The 22358-nt window shown below is 35.0% G+C and overlaps 1 protein-coding gene across 1 annotated transcript in view; it reads left to right on the top strand.

The window, feature by feature from the left end:
* Positions 1–19989, top strand: part of GNAI3 (G protein subunit alpha i3) — a 30966-nt gene extending 10977 nt beyond the window's left edge. The window contains exons 2-9 of the mRNA XM_070941443.1: positions 7193–7235; positions 9258–9399; positions 10303–10460; positions 14562–14690; positions 17191–17320; positions 17815–17968; positions 18449–18659; positions 18750–19989. Coding sequence (XP_070797544.1) covers positions 7193–7235; positions 9258–9399; positions 10303–10460; positions 14562–14690; positions 17191–17320; positions 17815–17968; positions 18449–18639 — 947 coding nt within the window. The 3' untranslated portion in view covers positions 18640–18659; positions 18750–19989. The remainder of the gene's footprint in view (positions 1–7192; positions 7236–9257; positions 9400–10302; positions 10461–14561; positions 14691–17190; positions 17321–17814; positions 17969–18448; positions 18660–18749) is intronic.
* Positions 19990–22358: the final 2369 nt, after the last annotated feature.

The following is a 22358-nucleotide window of genomic DNA, read 5'->3' as shown; positions in this document are numbered from 1 at the left end:
TTGTTTTTAAAGCAAGATAACTTTCTAAAAACAAAACTGAACAGGACCAAATTTGGTATGATAAGAGAAGCCCGCAAAAGAAAGTTTGAACTTAATTAATCGGGCAGGAGCCTGCATAGAAACACCATTTCCCCAGTGCATCTTATGGGAGAGGCATTTGGCAACAATGTCAAATACTGCTGTCTATTCCATTCTAAGTTCCATCCTAGTAGTGTGATTTAGATTAGAGTTTATGCAACCTGCCCTGTGCTTTTATGCAGAAACTCACACATATATGCACAAAAGAATTGTATGTACACCTGTCTTTTACGTACACATATGCACCCCAGACGCAGGCAACATTTATACACACAGCTTGATTAGTCTCTGAAGAAAAAATATGTCAACATGTACCTGCGCACAAACCGATTCTCAGGCATGTAGGATTTGTAAAGAACCCAGAAGCCTTGCACTATATGCATTACCTACCTTGTTTTTTTTCTTGAAGCCAACATAATATTTGAAACAAATTCTATAAAGGGGCTCAGAATCTGACAGAACATTAATTAACCAGAAGCTGAACAAATTTGAAACACAGAAGAGGAAAGTTTGAGTTCAAAACTGGCCAAGATCCATCTGAAGGCTTTGGAGAACTGCCCCCAAACTTCCCAATCAGAGAGGCAATTGGACAGAAGCTTGGAATGCTGCCAAATCCTCAATTTTAAGTCTGCCTCCCTCTTGGTCACAGAACAGAGCTATTAAGGGGGTTAGAAAGAATTTGAGATGCCATACTCTGCATGCTTTCCTTATTTCGCATGTATATGAAGTCCCAAAGCCATTTGTAGTTAGAAAGACATTTATTCTTACTTGTGATAAAATTATTGCAGTTAAAATATTTTTAATGAACTTGAGTAGTAATAATACTTAGCCATATTAAAAGAAGAGAAACAAGCTAAAGTCAGCATACTTTTCATGAAGTGACAGTTTACCCCTTATATAATTGTTTCTATTAATTAAAATTTGCTGCTCATTGAGAGAATACTTTTATTCCTTTTTTTGTGGTGGAACTTACAAACAGTACAAGAACTGCATATTTTAAGTTCATCTGGAGTGAAGTAACTTTAACTCCTATAGTATTTCAACAGTAGAGTTGAAAAGTGGCAGTATGAGAGAAATAATTTAACTTTTTAACTTTTTTCTGTTTTGTTTTCCCCATATTATGTCCTGGTTTCAGGTTTGTAGTAAATATTTTTCTGGAAAATTGCATTGGAAAATTTGAATGGGTGAAGGACTTTGTTACTTATGCCCTGTTTCTTTGATGTAGGGAGTCCACTCCTACCCTTTTCAAATTCTGAGTTTTGCCCCATTTTATGATCTTTCTTGCCACAGTTGTTAAATGAATCACTGTAGTTGTTAAGTTAGTAACACAGTCATTAAGTGAATCTGTTTCTCCATTGACTTTGCTTGTAAGAAGATCACAAAAGGTGATTACCTGACCCCGAAATACTGCAACTGTTATAAATACATGCCAGTTGCTAAGCGTCTGAATTTTGATCATGTGATTATGGGGATGCTGCAATGGTTGTAAGTATGGAAAACAGTCATAAATCGCTTTTTTCAGTGCCATTGTAACTTCAGACAGACACTGAATGAATGGCTGTAAGTCAGGACTACCTCTACGTACAGATAGTCCTTGACGTAATGACTGGTCATTTAATGATGGTCCAGAATTACAACAGCCATGGAATGGCTGTCACAAATTGTTATACCACCAACCCATAATCACATGATAGCAATCTGGATGCTTGGTAGTCTGCTCACATGAATAGTTGCCGCGATCCTGTGATCACCATTTGCAATCGTCTCTGCTGCCACCTCTGTGAAGCTGAGATTCCCTTCTGGCAGGCAGCTCTTTGTGTCCACTTGGCATGGAGCTGAGATTCCCCCTCTCCCTGCTGGCAGTCCTTTTGAGAGTGAAAGGGCTTCCTGCTGGAAGACAAGAACTCCTCCAGCAGGCTGCAGAAATGGTCAGATCCTGAAGATCTGAGCTCTGTTCCTGCAGCCCTTCAGAGGGATTCCCTTCCACACGCAGAGGTGATCTGGTTAGCAGGTGGCTCCTTTGCTCTGTCTATTTAAGAGAATATGAAGAAGCTAAAGTGGTCTGGGATTTTAGAATTCAAACAGACAGGCACCTGCTGCATAACACACCAGGCTTAACACTTGTCAGTTATAAAGACTCTGGATAGTGGACCTGGAGACAGCAGAATAGAAGGAAGAAACTGGAGAAGATTACAAAATATAAAGATCCACAAATAGAAATAGAATGACTAGTAAAAGAAAGCAAAGGTAATCCCAATAGTCACAGGCGCCTTGGGAGCCATCCCAACAACTAGAATACCACTTGAACACCATCGGCATTGACAATTTCACCATCAGACAATTGCAAAAGGCAGTGTTACTTGGAGCAGCTTGCATCCTGCAACAATACCTCTAACACCATAAAACTTCAACATCTGCCTATCCCATGTCATTGGGAAGGACTCAGTAGGTGGATAAAAATGCCAAATCCAATCTGAATAGTTGTCTGACTGTGTGATGAACTATAATAATATTTTAACATGACACTGTTAACATGTTTATTTTCCAATAGTGTATTTCACTGATAATAATTTTAACTAAATTAAAATTAGTTTTTATTTTAATTTATCCACCATTTCTTGACGTCCTGCTCCCAGCACAGGTACAGCTGTCCAGAAAAAATTCTATGATTCTTATAATTAATTGAAGACCTCACATATGAGGCTTATGCTGTCCATGGCTTTTGAATTTAATTGTGATATTGATAGCTTAGTGTTCAGGATATTGTTTTTTATTGTTCTTAGCTGATTATCTAGTAACATATTTCCTGGTAAATATATTCTGTTTTGCTTGTGATTTAAGTCTGCTACTTATTATTTTAAGCAGTATATTATTCCCGCTTAGAAGTGGTTCAGAAGCATCACAGCTGAGAATCTATCCCAAAACAAATATTATAATGATGAAATACATGCAATCTCTAATCCCCATCCCCCAGTCCAGAACTGGCTTTACTTGGTTTGTATAACATACTTAGAGACAACCTTTTTTTCCTCTGGGAAAAATTGATAGATTATTACTCCCAGGAGACTCTAACGTACGTAAACAAGTAGCAATATTTGGTTCTAAAATACTGCATAGCATGCATTCAATATTGTATTCTTTCAGAATTAATATCTTCATGTGTTTTATATTGCATATAATTCCTTCTTTTACATCAGTATATTAAGTTTAACGATTACATTTAAACTCACAGTTAAAGATGTACAATTTACACCAGTATATACAGATTTGGGTGGGTGGGTACATGTACACTATAATGATCTGTCCCTTTGCTCAAATAGGGTGTTAAGAATCCTGCTGCAGTAGAAGAATTGCATAATATTATAACACAGGAGCTAGAAAGCTGAGCTACTCCAAACTTTCTGCTTCATTCCGCTTCTAGTTCATAGCTGTAATAAATGCAATCCTGTGCAATAATAATAACTTTTTAAACTGGTATGCTGCATGATGCTGTTCATCATCTTACTTGGGAATTGAAGGGGGAGGGGACTATTTCTGAATAGATATGTATAGGATTGTCCTGTGAGGATTTTGAGGGAAGCCTATTTTGCAAAGCTGTGCATTGATAATTCAGTATACTAAATATTTTATACCGTATTTTTCGGAGTATAAGACACACCTTAGTTTTTGGGGAGGAAAATAAGAAAAAAGCTGATTGGTGGGTGGATCAGCCTCCCAGAATACCCCCAATCAGCTGTTTCCAGAGGTGAATTTTAGCAACAGGTTTGTTGGTTGTGAGCTCTGTGCCTTGCTTTTTTTTCCTGCCTCTGAAACTTCTGAAACTCTGGTTCAGAAAAAACTTCTTTTTCCTGCCTCTGAAAGCAGGCAGTTATTTTGTTGCAATAGATTGTTTTCTGTTAACTGCTGACATTTTAAGCAACTCCACTTCAAACCTTAGTGACAGATAATTATTTATACTTGTATGTCCCATTCCCCAAAGGCGAAAGGTGATTAATATGAATTTTAAAGATCCTGCTAAACCCAACTATAGACAGAAATAAACCCACCACCACCACCACCCACACATATCTATCGCAGCCTCCACTTACATCCTGTACAAGAGGAAGGTTTTTATACATTTCCTCAAGCATAGGAGGGATGAAGTGGACTAAATTTCAGTAGGGGGCAGTTTCAAAAAATTGAAGTGATTTAAAAAAAGCTGTGTGGACTTTTGATGTATATTTTAGAATCTTGAAGGACTTGGAGCTGTATCCAAGTAATATTTGTCTCTAGTAATGGGAGGTTCTTTGCTCTAGCTAGGATCGAAGAATGGAGTCTTCCATTATAGAACAGGGAATAATATAATTTTCAGTGTTGAATTTAATTTTACTGACAAAGAAGTGGAAGCAGTATGCTCTGTCCCATATTTGTGTAGACCAAGTTTTCCTGATAGAAAAAAATACAATTTTGAGTGATTGTATTTTCCAATTGTAGCTCTCCTTTTCCCAAATCTGCACTGGATGATGAAGGGATTGTTTTTTAATAGTAATAGTAAGATATGAGTCTGTATATGCAGGCAGATGTTTAAATAATCTTGGGCTTTTCTGTTAATTTACTGACTCTTCTGAAGTGGAAATCAGAGCTGCTCCATGAAATCTGGGAGGTCTTACATACCTTTTTTCAGTTTACAAAATTCACAGGGTTTCTGTTTTTTTTTTAAAGCTAAAGCACTGAAATAATTGGAATAATGCCAAGTTCACATAGCACATTACCTTGCCATATTCTTAGGAGCAAAAAGTATTTATTATTGATACAAAATATGCTTCAATTACTTTAATTCCAGTGTTGTAATACTTGAGAATCTAATAGGTTTATTGCAATTTATTTGTCAAGCATTCTGATAGTACTGTAAAAATTGTGCACAATGATCAACAAATCATATTTGGCTCCAGTAGGCAAAGCTATTCCTATTAACTGCCTACCCTGTAGCTACACTTTTTTTCTTGACTGCATTTTTTACAGAATTAGGGAAAGCTCTTAGAGCAGATGTCATTTCCTCCTTAAGCTTGAATAACCTGCAGAATAATTCTGCAGAATTAAAGTAATTTGAGATAGATTAGTTAAAATGAACATTCTTTTATTTTTCTGGTGAGCTTCAGCACATATAACAAAGATTTGGGTTTTTGTTTTTTGTTTTTTTCAAAAAAGGGTTCAGTGGGTAGGATATGTTTTTTCATTTCTACATTATTCTAGGGCAAGTATTCTCACATGTGCTGTGAGAGGGAAGCAGAAAGATTCCATACAATAAATCATTAACAGAATTCATATTCTGGCTTAAGTCTCATAACATGGCTTATTTGTTGTATAAATCCAACCATTAGGGTTAATAAGTATTTTTAAATCATGGCTCAGCATGAAGGAAAATCCTGGTCAATATTGAGCAGCTTCAGAGAGATTGAAAATAGTGTCATAACAATGTGAGTCAGATTTGCAGTATTCCTGGATAGCAAAAATGCTTGCTAACATGCTTTGAATTAGACAACAGATATTTCCCCCCCCAAAAAAGTACCCAAGGTTTATCTGATAGTCTAATAACCCAAATAAATTGATTGGGAGGCACCCATAATTGGTTATAAGATGGGTGGCTATATAAATGTTTTAAATAAATACAGTAAATAATTAATTTAGCTACAGGTAGTCCTCAGATTATGACGGCAGTTGAACTGGGATTGCCATCACTAAGTGATATGGTTGTAGAACAATGTCACTTGATTGCATTGGTTAGTAATAGCATCCCAGACAGTCCTGATTCATAATCTTAGGACTCATGGAAGAAGTTGAAGTGGAAGAGGTGGGAGTCCCAAGTAAGGAATGCTGGCGTAGGGGAGGGCCTAGAGGTCATACTGATTATCAATATAGATGTCAGACAAGATTCAAATAACTGGATAAAGGATTGAATAAATTTCTAGTATTTGAAATTTATATAGATATATAGACTCTAGTTAGAAAGTTAAATAGATCTTTGTGATTAATTTTATCCCAGGTGAATTTGTTCTGTGGATATCCCTTGCTAAAAAAAATTCTAGTTACAAAGATGTATATTGTTGTGTGTGTATACGCCCTGGTACTTGGAACACACCCACCCATAAATACACAATGTAAAAAATACATGTGTGGTACAATTTAAGCATATAAGTTATATAAGTATATAATATTCAGAGTAAAGGTGATTTTTCTTCCTTCCTGTTGATTCAGATCAGCAGAAAATTATCCCCCCTTATTTGTGTTTCGTATGTGTGTTAGTTATACAGCTTGAGAGTCTGAAAACCCACAGCTGATTTGACACATAAAGAACTTGTGTTCATGCAAGAAATACTTGTTAGATCTGACAAAGTTATTTAGGGATTTGGATCTCCAATTCTCTTGCTTTGGCAGTGAGATATGCAAACTGTTTGGGAGGTTTTTTATTTCAACTTGATTTAAAATATGATTACTCTAGTAGAGAATGGTAATATTTTGTGTGTGTATGTGATGAATTAAGTAGTTATTAGGGTTGTGCAAAACTTAAACGGGGCTTCATTCCATGACGAGTGATCATATCATTCCAGATTCACAAATCAAAATGTGATGAATTGTATCAGGTGCTTATAAAGTGCTTTGCAAATTTTATTACTGTATTATTCTACTTCTGCATTGGTACAGACCATATTAGGTGGTGCAATTTCACTTCCATATATTAGCAGTGATAATTGGGGAACTTAGTGGCATTGGAACTTCTGGAATTGTCTTGTGTAGCTACAGAGGCCAGTTTTGTCATTTTTTTTTTTTTTACATTCCACAAAATACGAATAAAGATAGATTTTGCCTTTGACTGAAATCATATCCTATCAGATTTTCCTGTCTGTATCCAGTCAGGACTCATTCACATAAGTCTAATGGCTATATAGTGGAAGAATAAGTAGAATTCTTCAGCTTAAACCCTCAGTAGTTTATTTATTATTGTTTTTTAAGAGGTGTAGCTGCTTAAATTATGTCTAGTGCTTTGATGCTTCTGGATCCATCGACTAGTAGGACAAAAATCATTTTTGCTCAGACAGTACATCAAAATAATCTCAGGTTTTTTTTCTCCTTTTAGGTGCTGGAGAATCTGGTAAAAGTACCATAGTGAAGCAGATGAAGTAAGTAAGCAATATATGATATTGAAAAATTTGTTTGAATTGAAGCACAGTGCCTACATATGAAAGAGCCCCTTTTTCCATTATACAGTACCCGAACTATCATGGATACAGTATAAAACATGCCTATTGTGATCTCACTGGATTGGGTGAGATTATTATGTAAACAAAAGGTACTTCAGTTTGTGCAAGTCCCCTTCCCTTTTTTATTTTTCAGATGCAGCTTCACTATTGCATAGCATGTACCAAATAATTCTGGTTGGCTCATAGCCTTAACTTTTCAGAGGTCATATGAATTGAATCAGAAAAAAGATAGTAAAAACCTACCATAACTGAAATCAAACTAATGTATTTCATTTATTCGTAAGAATTACATCTGACTCCCAATGACTTTGTGCAGTTCACAAGCAGAAGGAAGGAAGGAAAGAAGGAAAAGAAATGAAACATAAGAATAGACAATAATAAAGGAGAAAAGATTGCAAATATAACAAAAGCTGGACAGAAATGAAAAAGAAACAGAACCACACAACCCAAGTGGGCTTATCCTCACCAAAGGATGTGAAAAGTCAGATTTTCAAGACCTTTCAAAACACCAGAGTGGAATAATCGAGGGATGGGGGGGACTCATTCCAAAGGTCAGATGCTATAGAGAAGACACATTTCAGGGGTCCGGATAAATGGTATTGTATAATCAAAAGAACCTGAAGTGCACCAAGCCTACTTGATTAAATTGGATGGGCAGATACTATGTGAGATAGACAGTCCCTCATACTCTCTGCCATGTAACAGCAAAGGTTTAAATGTAGTCATTATTTTATTTGACCATTCTCCAAGAACCCTATGAGAGATCAAGAGGGTTATTTCCAGGGTGGATAAAAATCAATGATTTAAAAAAAAAAACTGATTTTTTTTATTTAAATCGGATTTTTTTTTATATAAATCGGATTTTTTTGATTTTTATCAAATTTATTTTAATAAAAAACTTTTGGGGTAAAAATCTATCGTAAGATAGTTTTCTATTTAAGATACATAAATAATTTAGTTTATTCAGCATGAAATGGAGCTTAGTTATGTAGCATGAGGCTGTATATTCTGCAATACTGGGACTATCGGTGAGTCAACAGTGGGTCAAAGGAGTAGCAGAGATGACAGTTGCTCTTTAAAAATTATGATTTAAATCGAGTTGATTTAAATCAAGCCTTTTTACTAGTGATTTAAATTGTGATTTAAATCAACTTGATTTAAATCAAATCCACCCTGGTTATTTCCTCTTACATATCGATATAACAATCTTCTCCAACTTGGTATTCTTGTTGTCATTCCCAGGCAGCATGCTAATAAGGATGGTTGAAACTGCATGGTCAAAACACATGCCATATGGTTATCCTAGATTAAGATAGTAAAAAATGACTGTCATAATCACTTTGGGATTCATGACTAAATGGAAGTTTCCTAGAGGTAGTCTTCAGTTTAGAACCACAATTGAGTCTGGAGTTTTAGTTGTAAGCCATTGTGGTCACTTCACTGTAATTGTGAAGTGGACTCAGTTCAGTGCCTGTTTTTATGTTGGTCACCGCAAGTCACCATAGTAATTAAGCAAATCAAGTGATGGTAAGTGAATCACTGTTTCATCTGGTTTTTATATTTTATAATTGTTCTTATTTACATGCTTTATTATGTTGTAAGCCACTCAGTGCCACCTAACATCATGCGGTGAATGGCATATTAGATAAATAGATAGATAGATAGATAGATAGATAGATAGATAGATAGATAGAATGAATGAATGAATGAATGAATGAATGAATGAATGAATGAATGACAGGATCATAAGTCTGAATCCAATTTATCCAATTGCCAAGCACCCAAAATGCAAATCAAATGACCACAGGGATGGTCATTACTTTGAGGATTGTCATAAGTAGATTTTTTTTGAGTACATCATAACTTTGAATGGTTATTAAGTGACAAGTCATAAGTCAAGGACTATCTGTACTCCATGCTTACTTCCCTGTTTTTCTCCAGAATCATTCATGAGGATGGCTACTCAGAGGAAGAATGCAAGCAGTATAAAGTAGTTGTCTACAGCAATACAATTCAGTCGATCATTGCAATAATAAGAGCAATGGGAAGACTAAAAATTGACTTTGGAGAAGTTGCCAGAGCTGTGAGTATAAATAATTGTTTTGTATACAATATTAGAGTGCAAAATAAATAAATAAATACAAGACAGTTTTGGCAGGCACCTGATATAACACACAAAAATTGAGGATAATCTGCTTTGAAAATTTAGTTGCAGTTATTATAATTTTCTTGGGAGAAATGAGGATATTGTAGAATGTGATCATGCACCAAGAAATTTTTGGCAAGTGTTGAAAGGAAATAAGACCTTTTCATTATTGTCCCCATGTAAGGAATGTTGTACGCTTGGAAACTTAATACCTACTTTCTTGTAGGTGTTAGGAAAAACTTTTAATTTATTTGCACATTTTAAATTAACTTTTTAATGTATTCTGCTGTGTTTCTTAATCTACTGTTAATATTGTTTTAATTGTCCTTATATTACTATGTTATATAAACTAGCTTATTTCCTGGGTAGTCCATATACAGTGCTTCTATAATATTTGTCAGTTATATAATTTCTGGCAATTTGCCTTTCTGCACATTGGCAAAAAAACCACACTCCAGAGACATTTAATCACTTTTCATAAAAGAGAGGGTTTCTTTTTGAAGTATTACGACAATGATAGGCTGTGACAATTTTGTACTTAATAGTAACTTGAATTACCTTGCTTGCCAGGAGTTTGCTGAAACTCTAGTTCATTACAACTACCATTTTCTTGGTGGTTCTAATCCTGTTATATAAAATGTATGCCTCGAATAGTGATTTCTCCAGTATTACTTGGTTATTCCCAGGGGAAGTGTTACAGAGAAAGAGATAAAAACCATTTTTGGTAGATAGTAGATAATGTTTCCAATAATTTGATATTTTACCTAAAAACTACTTCTGATGATGGCAGCAGCGTATTATGCCATTGAATATCAGTATTTAAGCAGTTTTCTTTTGCAGGATGATGCCCGCCAGTTGTTTGTACTGGCTGGAAGTGCAGAGGAAGGAGTAATGACTCCTGAGTTAGCAGGAGTGATTAAAAGGCTATGGAGAGATCCTGGAGTTCAAGCCTGTTTCAGCAGATCAAGAGAATATCAGCTTAATGATTCTGCATCCTAGTAAGAAAACCTTCTAATAGATTCTAAGTAGCTGAATTGATCGCCTCATGCTCTTGATATTTTATAAATATTTTTTATAATCTGAAAACTACTATTTATTTTGCAGAATTACCATGACATGAAGGAATACCTCTAAAGAATTGTTGTGGTATTTCTCAACAGGCTATGGGAAATCTCTCTATGTGAGGATATAAAAATTCATTTGAGGAAAATTGTTTAATAAATGGACAGTTGATGGAGGCTTGGCTTTGAAGATTCCCAGGATTGTGTTTAGTTGATCAAAGCAAGTTCTGTGGGTCACATGAAAGGGAGTGAACTGTCAAGGCTAACAACATTCACTCTTATCATCTGCTATAAAGGACATTAGGAAATCTGCTCTTTAATTGCAATTTTGGAATCTTTCTATTGGAACTGAAGTGCACAACAGAACAAAGTGGTACTGATTCTTCCCTCTTCCTCTTGCTAAACTTGTCATCTTCCATATTGTCCATCATCCTATTATCTTGACCGAAATGGGGGAAATCCACAGTAAGGTACCTTGTTTACATAGGATAAGTGTTTGTGTTTACGCCATAATAATTGTATTGCTAAGATACCGGGAGACAATTTTAATTATTTTGTCATTGGAGAAGCATTTCTAAGCAACAGTTTAAAATCCATAAAAATGGAATAAGGAATTCCCTCCCCCAGTGGGAGCAAACATTCTCCTTCCCTCTTTAATTTCCAAGGGATCCTTTTGAAGGAAAGGTCTGCAAGAAAGGAGGAATCCATCATCCCTAAAGGCTCTTCTGTGTGTATCTAACTATGGTCCTGCAATATCTCTACCTCTTTTATGACTTCACATTCATTTAGTTGGAAGAGAGAACTCCTGTGAAGTGGTATGAAACCGACTGGGATCATTAGGAATGTTTTGGGTTTCACATTGCTGTACTCCTTTTTGAAGTTGCTGTAATGGGGTCTAGGCTGTCAGGGATTTTAATCTTTCTTGAAATAATGGTTTGTGCAGGTTCCAATTACTTTACCACATTTTTTGTAGAGTTTCAGGATCTATAACTTCTCTAAATTGAAGTTAACAAAAGGTTTTATTAGTACTGTAATTCTCCAGAATATAAAGCACGATGGGCAAAAAAGTTGATACGTCAGTTTTGCTTCTGAAAACCTAATCTGATCTAAACTGATAGCTCTGCTATATACAGTAAAGGAAATATATCATATATTGAAACAATCCACAGGCCCTTGTGATTAAATTTCAGCTCTAAGCAGTTCTTAAGACTTGGAGTAGTTCTTGCATTTTTATGCCAGCAATTTGTTTCAGACCTTGTGAAGCTTGAACTTTGGTTAAATTGTTAGCTTGCTTGTTTATTATTTTAGTCTTTAAGCAGGACAATATGCTATTCCTTTTAATGCCAAATCAGTGTATTCTTTCTAATAGAAGCTAGAGTATTAAATGTGAATGATGTAACTATTCTAGTATTGTTTAACAAAAGATTATTGTTTTTTAGTGGAAGTAAGTATACTCTGCCCACTCTATATGGAATTAGGCAGTGGTGGGATTCAGCCAGTTTGCACCACTTTGGGAGAACCGGTTGTTAACTTTTTGAGCAGTTTGGTGAACTGGTTGTTGGAAGAAATTATTAGGACAGAGAACCGGTTGTTAAATTATTTGAATCCCACCATGGAATTAGGTAATATCAAATCTATAGTTAAGAATATGCCTCAACAGTGAGACAGTTATTCTAAGTTAGTTTAAAATTTCCTTAACAATTGAAAGACTAAAGAAACAGGTGGGGATATAATGCACATTAAATGGTTTAGGTTAAACATTTCATTATTAAAGTGCAGTGCTGTAAGTTATTGACATTTTTTTCTGAAAACTAGAATCATACAAGTAAGCTGGGATGATCTAATGGCAGTTGGGGTTAGATTTCAGAAACTTGGGTTGTGTTCAGATATAGTTGAAATTATGCATCATGCTATTACATTTTGATCTTTGTTGCTTCTGAAACTGCAATCTAACAGTGACAAAATTTATTTCTGTTAAGAATATATGATCCATATCACTGGGTGAATCCCAATAGATTATACTTGAACCTATGTATACTTAACCTGCTACTTGTCCCAGCATTTCTTCAATCATATCCCTCCTTTATTTTATTCTGACAATAATCAGAATTAGGAATATGCCTGCCGATATTGTAGTTTTCTTCCAAGCCTTTCTAGCAAGATGGACCATTCTGATTTAAACAAAAAATAAAAGAAAGAAAGTTAAAATATATCTAAGCTATGATGTCAAAATGCTAAATAATATTTCCATTATGAATTGCACATTAAAAGTTTAATATAGAGATTCTCAAACTTTGCAGTACCATAGTGATTGATTATAATGTGAAAATTCCATCATGAATGAAACCAGTAATTTCACTGGTTTTAGGGAACTAAATATGTCAGTAAAAATGTATAACTTTCCTCATACATTATTGAGTTAGATTTTATTAAGTGGGTCATCAAGCGGCCCAGTTTTATGACATTTGTTTGCAGTGATCATCAAGTGAATCACTTGGTCATTAAGCAAATACATTGAATTTTTACGATATTTTGTCAGACAGAGATCTGTTTATTCTTTAAGGCATCTTTAAAATGATCTGTAAATTTTGGAGTTTTTGTAAATGGTCCTTATATTAACACCCAATGCTCATATAGCTGATATTTATACTGGTTTTATTCTACATTTTCTAAGAAATTCATTTATGTATTTGGCAATCTGAAAAGTTAGGAATATAACTGTAATATAGGCTATTATGTGGGTCCTATTTGAGACTTCTTAAAGCTTCCTAGATAAATTGTGTTTTAGCGTGGTTTTAAGAAAGGATTTTGTTAATCTTTTGTGTTCTTAAACACTGCATTGCATCCAACTCTTGATTTCTCTGAAGTTTCTTTCATCAACTCAGGCAGTAGTACGTAACTCCGGCAGTGTATAGTGTTTATAATAGGAGATTGGCAGGATTTCATTTTCAGTTTGTGCATGTTGTTCCTCCCTTTGCCCACTCAGATAAAAGTAACTGTCCATTCTTTCTGCACTACATTTCTTACATAACTTGTAACTATTTGTGGATAACTGAATATAAGATTCATCATCTCATATGTAAGAGTTTAAGATATAAGGAAATAAGAAAAATAGGATAGCAACAAGCCAGAAGAGAAAGTAGGAAAAAAGTGAAAAACATAGAAAGGGTAAACTGGAAGCATATCAACAATATAGAGGAAGATACTGAACATTTAAATAGAAAAGAATAATATTCTTAATATCTGTTATGACGAAGACCTTCCCACTGAACATTGGAGTGGCTTCCTCTTGTAAGTTAATATGGGGACAGTTAAACAACAGGAAAAAATATACTACTATAATTGTTTTTGTATGGCACCATGAATGTACTTGTTTTAAAGAGTACAAAGATAAGTTTGTTTTTTTGTATTTAACTTACAAATAGGCAACCGACAGGCATAGAAATCTTGTTACGCTATAATTCCCATTGCCCATTTTGCTTGGAGTAATGAGAGTTGGAATCCAACAACAGCTACAGCTAACTGATTCTGATCTAAATAATAATAAAATTAGGAACTACATTGATACAAGGAGTAATAGATCCTAATGTCTTTAAAAATAGAGAACTATAGTATGGTTTATGGAAAGTATTGGACTAGAAATTGTTGAGAATATTCGTAGCTTAGGTTGTAGGTTTTGGCAGCGATCTGTTCTCCAAGCTTGCTGTTTAGCTCCCGGACATTTCATTATCAAATTAGGTAACATCGTCAGCAGGATTTTGGATGAAGTATTGGAAGCATTGGACTCCCAATTTATAAATTATAAATTATATTCTAAATTTATAAATTATATTCTAAAGCCTAAAACCTAAAGCCTTAGAACCTAAAATACGACCATTGATTCTAGACCATTTGAATTCAGCCGTAGCTTAACATAAAATTAAAGACCATATTCTGTATCGTACCAGTTTCAATTTCAGTACTCAATTAGAGGATCAGTTTGTTCCTGAATATTTTCTTCCCTTTTTTTATCCCCTCCTCATTCCCATTCTTTTTTAGCTACCTAAATGATTTGGACAGAATATCCCAGCAGAGCTACATTCCAACCCAACAAGATGTTCTACGAACCAGAGTGAAAACAACAGGCATTGTAGAAACACATTTCACCTTCAAGGACTTGTACTTCAAGTAAGTGGCATTAAGAGTTGCAGGCTGCCATGTTGTGTATACTCTTAAACCACCATTTCTTGGTGTAAAATTTATGGCTCTTCTGCACTTGTGGTAGAGTTTTTGACTTTGGCTCACATGATATAGTATCTTTCCGATTCTTTTGCTAGTGATTCTTGATACAGTTCACTTTTTTATTTTCATTGTTTCATTCTTTTCAGCTGCTTTTATGTTGGGATCACAAACACAGGTACTGAATCCTTGCTTTACAGGAGCATGTATACTAATGGTATACTGGCTTCTGTTTTATATTGTTGGTTGGAAGTGTAAAATATAAAAGCCCCACATAGAGACTTTATAATTTGCCATGCATTTATTTTCTGGTGTTGCAGTGGGAGTTGAAATTAACATGGCTCTCTGAACAATGCATGGCTTTCTCAGCAAAACAATAGACATAGCATTAACCAGTCAATAGTACAGAACATTGGCAAGGAGCATGCATAATTGTTTAAATGCTTATCATTAATAGTGCTTGATGTAGAATGGGGCTGTGTTATTTTCCACTGTGATACACCTAATTATGTCATGACTGGATGACATATTAACCATTTATCTCCATGTAGTTTGCCACCTTGTCTCCTGATTGATCCCTATAGGACTTGTGATGTTCTCTTTTCGTATACTTTCAAACATCTTGGCTCTGCTACTACTGTATCTGATTTGTAAAATACAGCAAAATGCAGAATGAATGAGAACAACAAGAAATTCAGATTATTCCTGGTGCACAATGCCATCATGCTTCATAGTGGGATAAGAAACCTTTGCTTTCACAGTTCATGGAGCTCCAAAGTGTTATATAGTCTACGAATCAAATAATGAAACTGTAGGGCACACTCACTTGTTAAGGTGCCACTCTTCCCAGTGTTATTTAGTTAGACCTAGGTAGTATTCCTTTGACTGAATTTCCCACAGTCATCTTTTCATGCCAGCTTAAGGTTCTATTGAAGCCAAAGAGTTCTCCATCATTCACCACCCTTATCTTACTAATTATAATTTTAAAGCTATAATAAAGTCTAAAAGTAAACCTCAAGAAGTTGCGATTGGGAAAGAGAGGTTTTGGGCTTGAAATTGTATAGGAAGTCCTCAACTTATAACCATTTATTTAATGACTGTTTGAATTACGGCAGCACTGAAAAAGTGACTTATCATCAATGACCATTGCAACATCCCCACGGTTAAGTGATCAACATTTTGTTGCTTGGCAATTGGCACTATTTACAATGGTTCCAGTTTCTCAGTTCCTTTGATTTCCATTGATGACCTTCCAAGGGGGCTTCTGACAAGTAAAGTCAATGGGAGAAGCCGGATTCACTTAATAATTTCATGCTTCACTTAACTGTGGTGGTTCACTTAAGAACAGTGACAAAAAAAAAAAAAAGGTTGTAAAAATGGGCTTGACTCAGTTAACAACTGCATCACTTAGCAGTGGAGGTTCTGGTGCCAGCTGTGATCGTAAGTCAAGGACTCCCTGTACGTAAATCAGTTGTGGAAAAATCACTGTTGGCTGAGCCTCTGCTACCCTTGTGTACCCCTTGTGTATAATGAGATAATAATCTTGCATCAAAGATGAACGAGACAGAGTTTATGTAATATATGTACTGAAAACAACATAAATGCAGCATAATTTGTGTACTGCATTATCTCTTCAGCCTGTTCCACTGAAAAAGCACCAAAGCTCTTCTTCCATTACCCTTATTTTATTTTTTTCCTTTCTCTCTTTTTAATGAGGGGAAAGTTCTTTTGGCATAATCTATCTCAGGTGAAAGCCCCCATGCGGCTTTTTCATGGGAGGCCTAGATATTTCACAGTGTCCAGCTCTGCAATGTCAAGTGGTAAAGAAACGCCAGTCAGAATTGTTTCTTCACTACCAGCTGTTTGCTGGTTCTTCCCTGAGCACTTGGAACAAAAGGCTGAACTGTTTTATTTGTGTAGAATACCCTGTTTATGATAAGGCCTCAAAATGTTACAAAAATTTGATCCTAGAGCAAAGAGGGCTTTTTAGAATGACATAATTATGTTATTTCCCTCATCCTATTTTTATATCATACCCCCCTCTTCCTTTATAGCACTAAATGAAAAATAATGATTTAGCATTTGATGATTAATCTCAGCCTTGGGATTGTTGTTGTTTTTTGCTAATTGCCCCAAGCATATAACTCTGGATAGTATACCGCAAAGTATAAACAAAGCAAAAATAGCATCAAAATAGCCAATGCTACATAAAGTAATGTGTACAAACAGATTCAGACAGAAGTTATTAAAAGCCTTTTATAATTTTTGTGGTAAAATAATATTACAGCAGTGGATAATTTAATGAACTTTAGCATTTAGATCTGGCAAAGTCATTTACAGCTTATTAAAGAACCCCCTGTTGTGCATGTGTATCTGTGTGATAACTAAACAGTTGGATTTAGTTTTCGTTTTGCTAAAATGAATCTTCAAGTCCTTATTTTTCTGCCAGGATGTTTGATGTTGGTGGTCAGCGTTCAGAACGTAAGAAATGGATCCATTGCTTTGAAGGAGTAACAGCAATTATATTCTGTGTAGCTCTCAGCGATTATGACCTTGTCCTTGCTGAGGATGAAGAAATGGTATGTTGCTGTAGAGTTAACATTCTAAATGTGGACTGCGACAGAAATTCACCTTAAACTTTGCATAATATAATTTAATCAAACGTTTTGCTATTGTTATTCCTTGAACATTACAAATGGTAATATTTCAATAGAGATTAGGGGCAAGCTTTTCTTGTCTGCATTCTCACAATTTGTGCAGTGAATGTATTTGAAGTTGGGAGGTTATGGAGATTAAAATTGCCTCTTCTTCATAACTGAATGTGAATATTTAAATTTGCATACATGATTTGAGATGGGGAAAATGGTTTCTGACAAAACTGCAAAAAATGTGGTATTTCAGAGGCTTTTTGTAACATTTGCAAAAACATAGACATTATTTAGCATGTTTGAAGAGATGGTTGTTCTTTTAATGTTGGGATTATTTTTTGACAAAATTTGCACTGGTAATTGGGTTGAGGTTATAATTATATGAAGTGTCAATGCTGTCTTTCATTAGTGTTTTTTCTATTCAGAATCGAATGCATGAGAGCATGAAACTCTTTGACAGCATTTGTAACAACAAGTGGTTCACTGATACATCGATCATTCTTTTCCTGAACAAGAAGGATTTGTTTGAGGAAAAGATACGGAGGAGTCCACTAACAATTTGCTATCCGGAGTATCCAGGTAAGATTTTTCTTAAGGCAAAACAGAAGATCACAACAGATATGTGTGTGTGTGTGTGTGTGTTATAGTAATTTCATTAAAGATTATAATTATAAGAATAAAAAAATTAAAGGATGAAAGAATAGAAAGAGTAAAAGATGTGGAAAAGAACGAAAAAAGAAAAGTAAGAATACAGGGAGTTCTTGATTTACAACCATTCATATAACGATGTTTCAGGGTTGCAACAGCACTGAAAAAAATTATTTTGGGGGAGGGGACTTTTGGAAAGTCATTAAAAGTGGTGAAAGACTATCATATTAATCATGATGGTACATTCCTCTGAATATCAGCTTTGGGAAATAGCAGCAGCAGAGTTAGTCCTTGTGCATCTTACTTTCCAGAATAAAGTGGCTGGACACTGTAGGAAATAAGATGATGGACTAGATAAGATTTTGATGTAATTCATTAGAGCTGCTCTTATGTTCGGTACCATTTTTCTAGGTTCTAATACGTATGAAGAAGCTGCTGCATACATTCAGTGCCAGTTTGAAGATCTGAACCGAAGAAAAGACACCAAGGAAATTTATACTCATTTCACCTGTGCCACCGACACCAAGAATGTGCAGTTTGTGTTTGATGCTGTTACAGATGTTATAATTAAAAACAATCTGAAGGAATGTGGACTTTACTAAAAGGAAAGAAATAGAGAAAGGTAAATTGTGAACTGTAGTGTTGCATAAATATGTGCCAGGCTGTCATATGAACTTGTGCTAATTTTTGAATTTTCTTCTTTACATTTCAGGATGTGGACTGTTTCTTTGCTGCCTTGTGAGACAGCTGCAAGCATGAACAGGACTGGGGAATGAAAACAGCATGCAAAACCTTTGCATTCTTTAGCACAATCTTCTATATTAGGGATATTTTACTGATATGGATGCTGAAGTTAGATTCCAAAAATGGAACTATTGTTAAGTGTGATTTTTTTTATCATCCAAGCATCACTTGGATTGCATAATTTGAAATATGTACAGCTGTTATGAAGTTTTCATCCCAGAACTTCAATATGTAGCTTTCTTTAATAAGTCATCATTGCTCTATTTTTAAAGTTTTTCCATCAAACTATATATTGATTAAATTTTATTTTCTTCGCAATGAATCTTACATTTTAAAAGCAAACAAAAAAAAAAACCACTTAACTATGCACATGATGTGACCAGATCATGCAGAAAGTTTTCCTCTTAGCAGGAACCTTTTTGTTTTTAAAACTTGGTATGGTCAGAACTTGCTAGTATTGCAACTACTTTAAAAGGGCCTTAGAATTCTTATGGTTAAAGCTGTGGCTTTCTTCTAATATATACTACGTCAACATTCTGCTACATATACTGTAAGGCTTTTCCCTTCCTTAAAGGTAGATTTCCTGTAGCAGGTTTAACAAATTATGTGTGGCTTATAGGTTGGGAGGATTTAGCCTGGTTAATGCTGAGTACCAATTTGCTGAGTGTGCAGCTGGTGTAGCAAGTAAAAATCTGATTCTTTTATAGAAATTTCGGAAGTGAGTACCAGTTAGCAAAATGATTTGTAAAATTCCAAGCTTGGGGGGGAGGGGGCGGGGAGAGTATATGCTGCTATAGGGCTACTGTATCAACCACTTAATTGTTGTGTATGTGTTTGGTCTTAAAGCAGTGGGGAGTTTTGTAGACAGTGGAATTTGTTCTGCATTTACCAGGGCCTTTTATCCTTAAGAGATTTTGGAAATGTACCAACAGCATGTAAATGTGGTGCCAAGTTCCTGTTTGCCATTGTTTTTCTTGTAATGAAAATTAAGCAGAGTTAGGGCATTTCTTTGCTTAACCATTACACTGAGACTCTTTCCCAATTTTCATGTACAGTTTCAACCTGATGTAGTTATTGGCAATATTAAAATGGTGAGTTAAAAAACTTAAAAGTTCCTAACTTTATTGGTGCCATTTCTACAAATCCTTGTTAGTTTCTTATTTCCATTTCTGACTTTTGCAAATAAAAATGTTAGTTAGTCTGATTAATTATTTGCTATTGCTAAACTTTTATATAAATAATTGTAGGGTTATATTTTGTCAAAAGTTCATTGGACTGCACCAAATACTCAGGTATCACTGAACAGGCCTTCCTTCCTTCCTTCCTTCCTTCCTTTTTTGGACTGCGGAGTCTGTGTGTTCCCTAAGAGTTAAGGTATTGTAAAACAATGGGGCAAATCCAACTACTAGTAAAATTGATATTGCTGATAGGACAGAACCAATTTAATACCATTTTATTGGTACTAATAACCTTTACAAGGAGTAATAATAACATCTGAGAATGGTGGCAAGTCAATTGTCAGTTTTTACCATTTGTCACATCAACAAGGTATTACAATGGCTATTTTAAAATGATACATTGTGACCATTTATTTATATCCTGCTTTATTATTTTGGTAAATAACTCAAGGCAACAAATATATCTAATATCCTTTCTCCTCCTATTTCCCCCACAATAACAACCCTGGCCCAAAGTCACCCTGTCGGCTTTCATGCCTAAGGCATGACTAGAACTCTGTCTCTCAGTCTCCCATCCTGATGCCTTAACTCCTACATCAAACCGGGTCTCTTGATACTATTAAAAGTATTTTAGCAAAAGACGTGATAATGTTCTACTCATAAATAAGATGTTATAAATAAATACCTTACTAGCTTTATGAGTGTACAAGTGGGAGAACACTCTTCATAAATGCATGAATCTAATAAATCAACCATCTAAGGTGACATGTACATTTTTTTAAAAAATGGGAGCATATTACAGGTTACTTAATCAGTTTAAGACCGATTTCATACAAACATGAACATGTATTCAAATCAGGGAAATATATTGTAAAATTAATAATGTATTGAGCCACCACTTCAGTTCCTATAAACAGCATATGAATCACAGCAGATATTTTTGAAAAGAAAATGTGAAGAGGAATGGCTATGGAGAAAAGGAACGTGAAGAGGAATGGAAGAAATTACTTTTCAACCATGCACCCGTACTTTTTAATGCAAATTTATTTTTATCTCTTACATTTATTTGAAGCTGCATGAGGAATTACTTGCAGTGCATCTTAATGCAAGTGGTATCTTATCTAACAATACAACTTGTTTACAAATGTTGAGAAACAATACAGCTCTAAATAGGATGAAATGCCTGATACAATTGTTTTATTTTTGTATCCCTCTGTTCCCTATGTGGGTGTGGAGAAGTTCTCTGCTCCTGTGATGTCAGTGGGTTGAAGCTGTATATGTGTATGTTCATTACCACAGGATTAATAAGACAAGTAGACAAGCTTTCTCCACAGCAGGTATTAAAGCACTGCTGTATTCTATGAGTATGGGGGAAGAGACCTATTCTAAATTCACTAAATTAGATACTAGAAAACTTTTTTTTTAAGACATGGGTTCTAATTGCACCAGTTTCAAACAACTGCAAATAAATGGTGTGTTTGGTCTCTTTTTAATAGATTTAAATCTGGAAAATGCCTCATTTCTATATACAATATACAGTTTTTGGACTTGGACATTCAGACCATTGGTTTTAAAATGAACAGTTCTGTTAAATAAGACCCCAAAGCACTGATTGTGTTTTTCTTGTGAAAGAATTATGGCTTATTTATAAATAGTTAAATGCGGAGAATCAGTGTTTGACATAAATTCACTGTTTGTAAACCAGTTTGTCTTCACCACTGCCCATGTTTCAATTTCCACTTTCACAGATTGTAGAGTACCTCAGAAAGGAAACTTATCAAAGAAAATTATTCAGAAATTGGAGACTCTTCACTTTTTGTTCCTTTAGCTTTTTTGATGGCATGTTCTTGGTAGAATTGTTTGTCTTGAGTGAGAACTGTTATCTTGTTAGAATTGTTTATCTTCTATGGAGAAGTATAGATTCCTGAATGACTGTTGCCTCTGCTCAGCAGAATGGTGAAGCTCTCAGGAAGCCCTAGTTCCTGATAGATGAAGATGAGATAATATTTTGAATAATGAAATCAAATTACATTTGAACTTGAAGTTGTCAAGAGAATGACAAAGATGTAGAGATAGGTTTTATGTATATACATACACACATGCATACCTTCAAATGTTTTTCAGCTTCAACCCTAACATCCCGCTAATTGTGTTCAGTGGTCATGACATGTGAAGTCTGGCAACATCTAAAGATGTTTTGGAAATAATGGCATCTTTATCCATATAGTACCATGTAAGCACTATTTCCTATAGTCGGGAACAACTAGCACATACGTGTGAGGGGAACCTTTACCTTTACCTTAAGCACTGTGGGTGTCCTTGAAAAAGCTTAAATAGAATTGTGCATGGCTAGTTCTTGGCTGGGGTGGCTACTAGGAAATCCTAGGTATATCTAAAAG

Source organism: Pituophis catenifer, unplaced genomic scaffold (assembly GCF_029215685.1).
Source record: "Pituophis catenifer annectens isolate HBS135680 unplaced genomic scaffold, rPitCat1.0.hap2 SCAF_3, whole genome shotgun sequence".
In the NCBI taxonomy this organism is placed as follows: domain Eukaryota; kingdom Metazoa; phylum Chordata; class Lepidosauria; order Squamata; family Colubridae; genus Pituophis; species Pituophis catenifer.
This window is presented reverse-complemented; position numbering and strand designations above follow the sequence as displayed.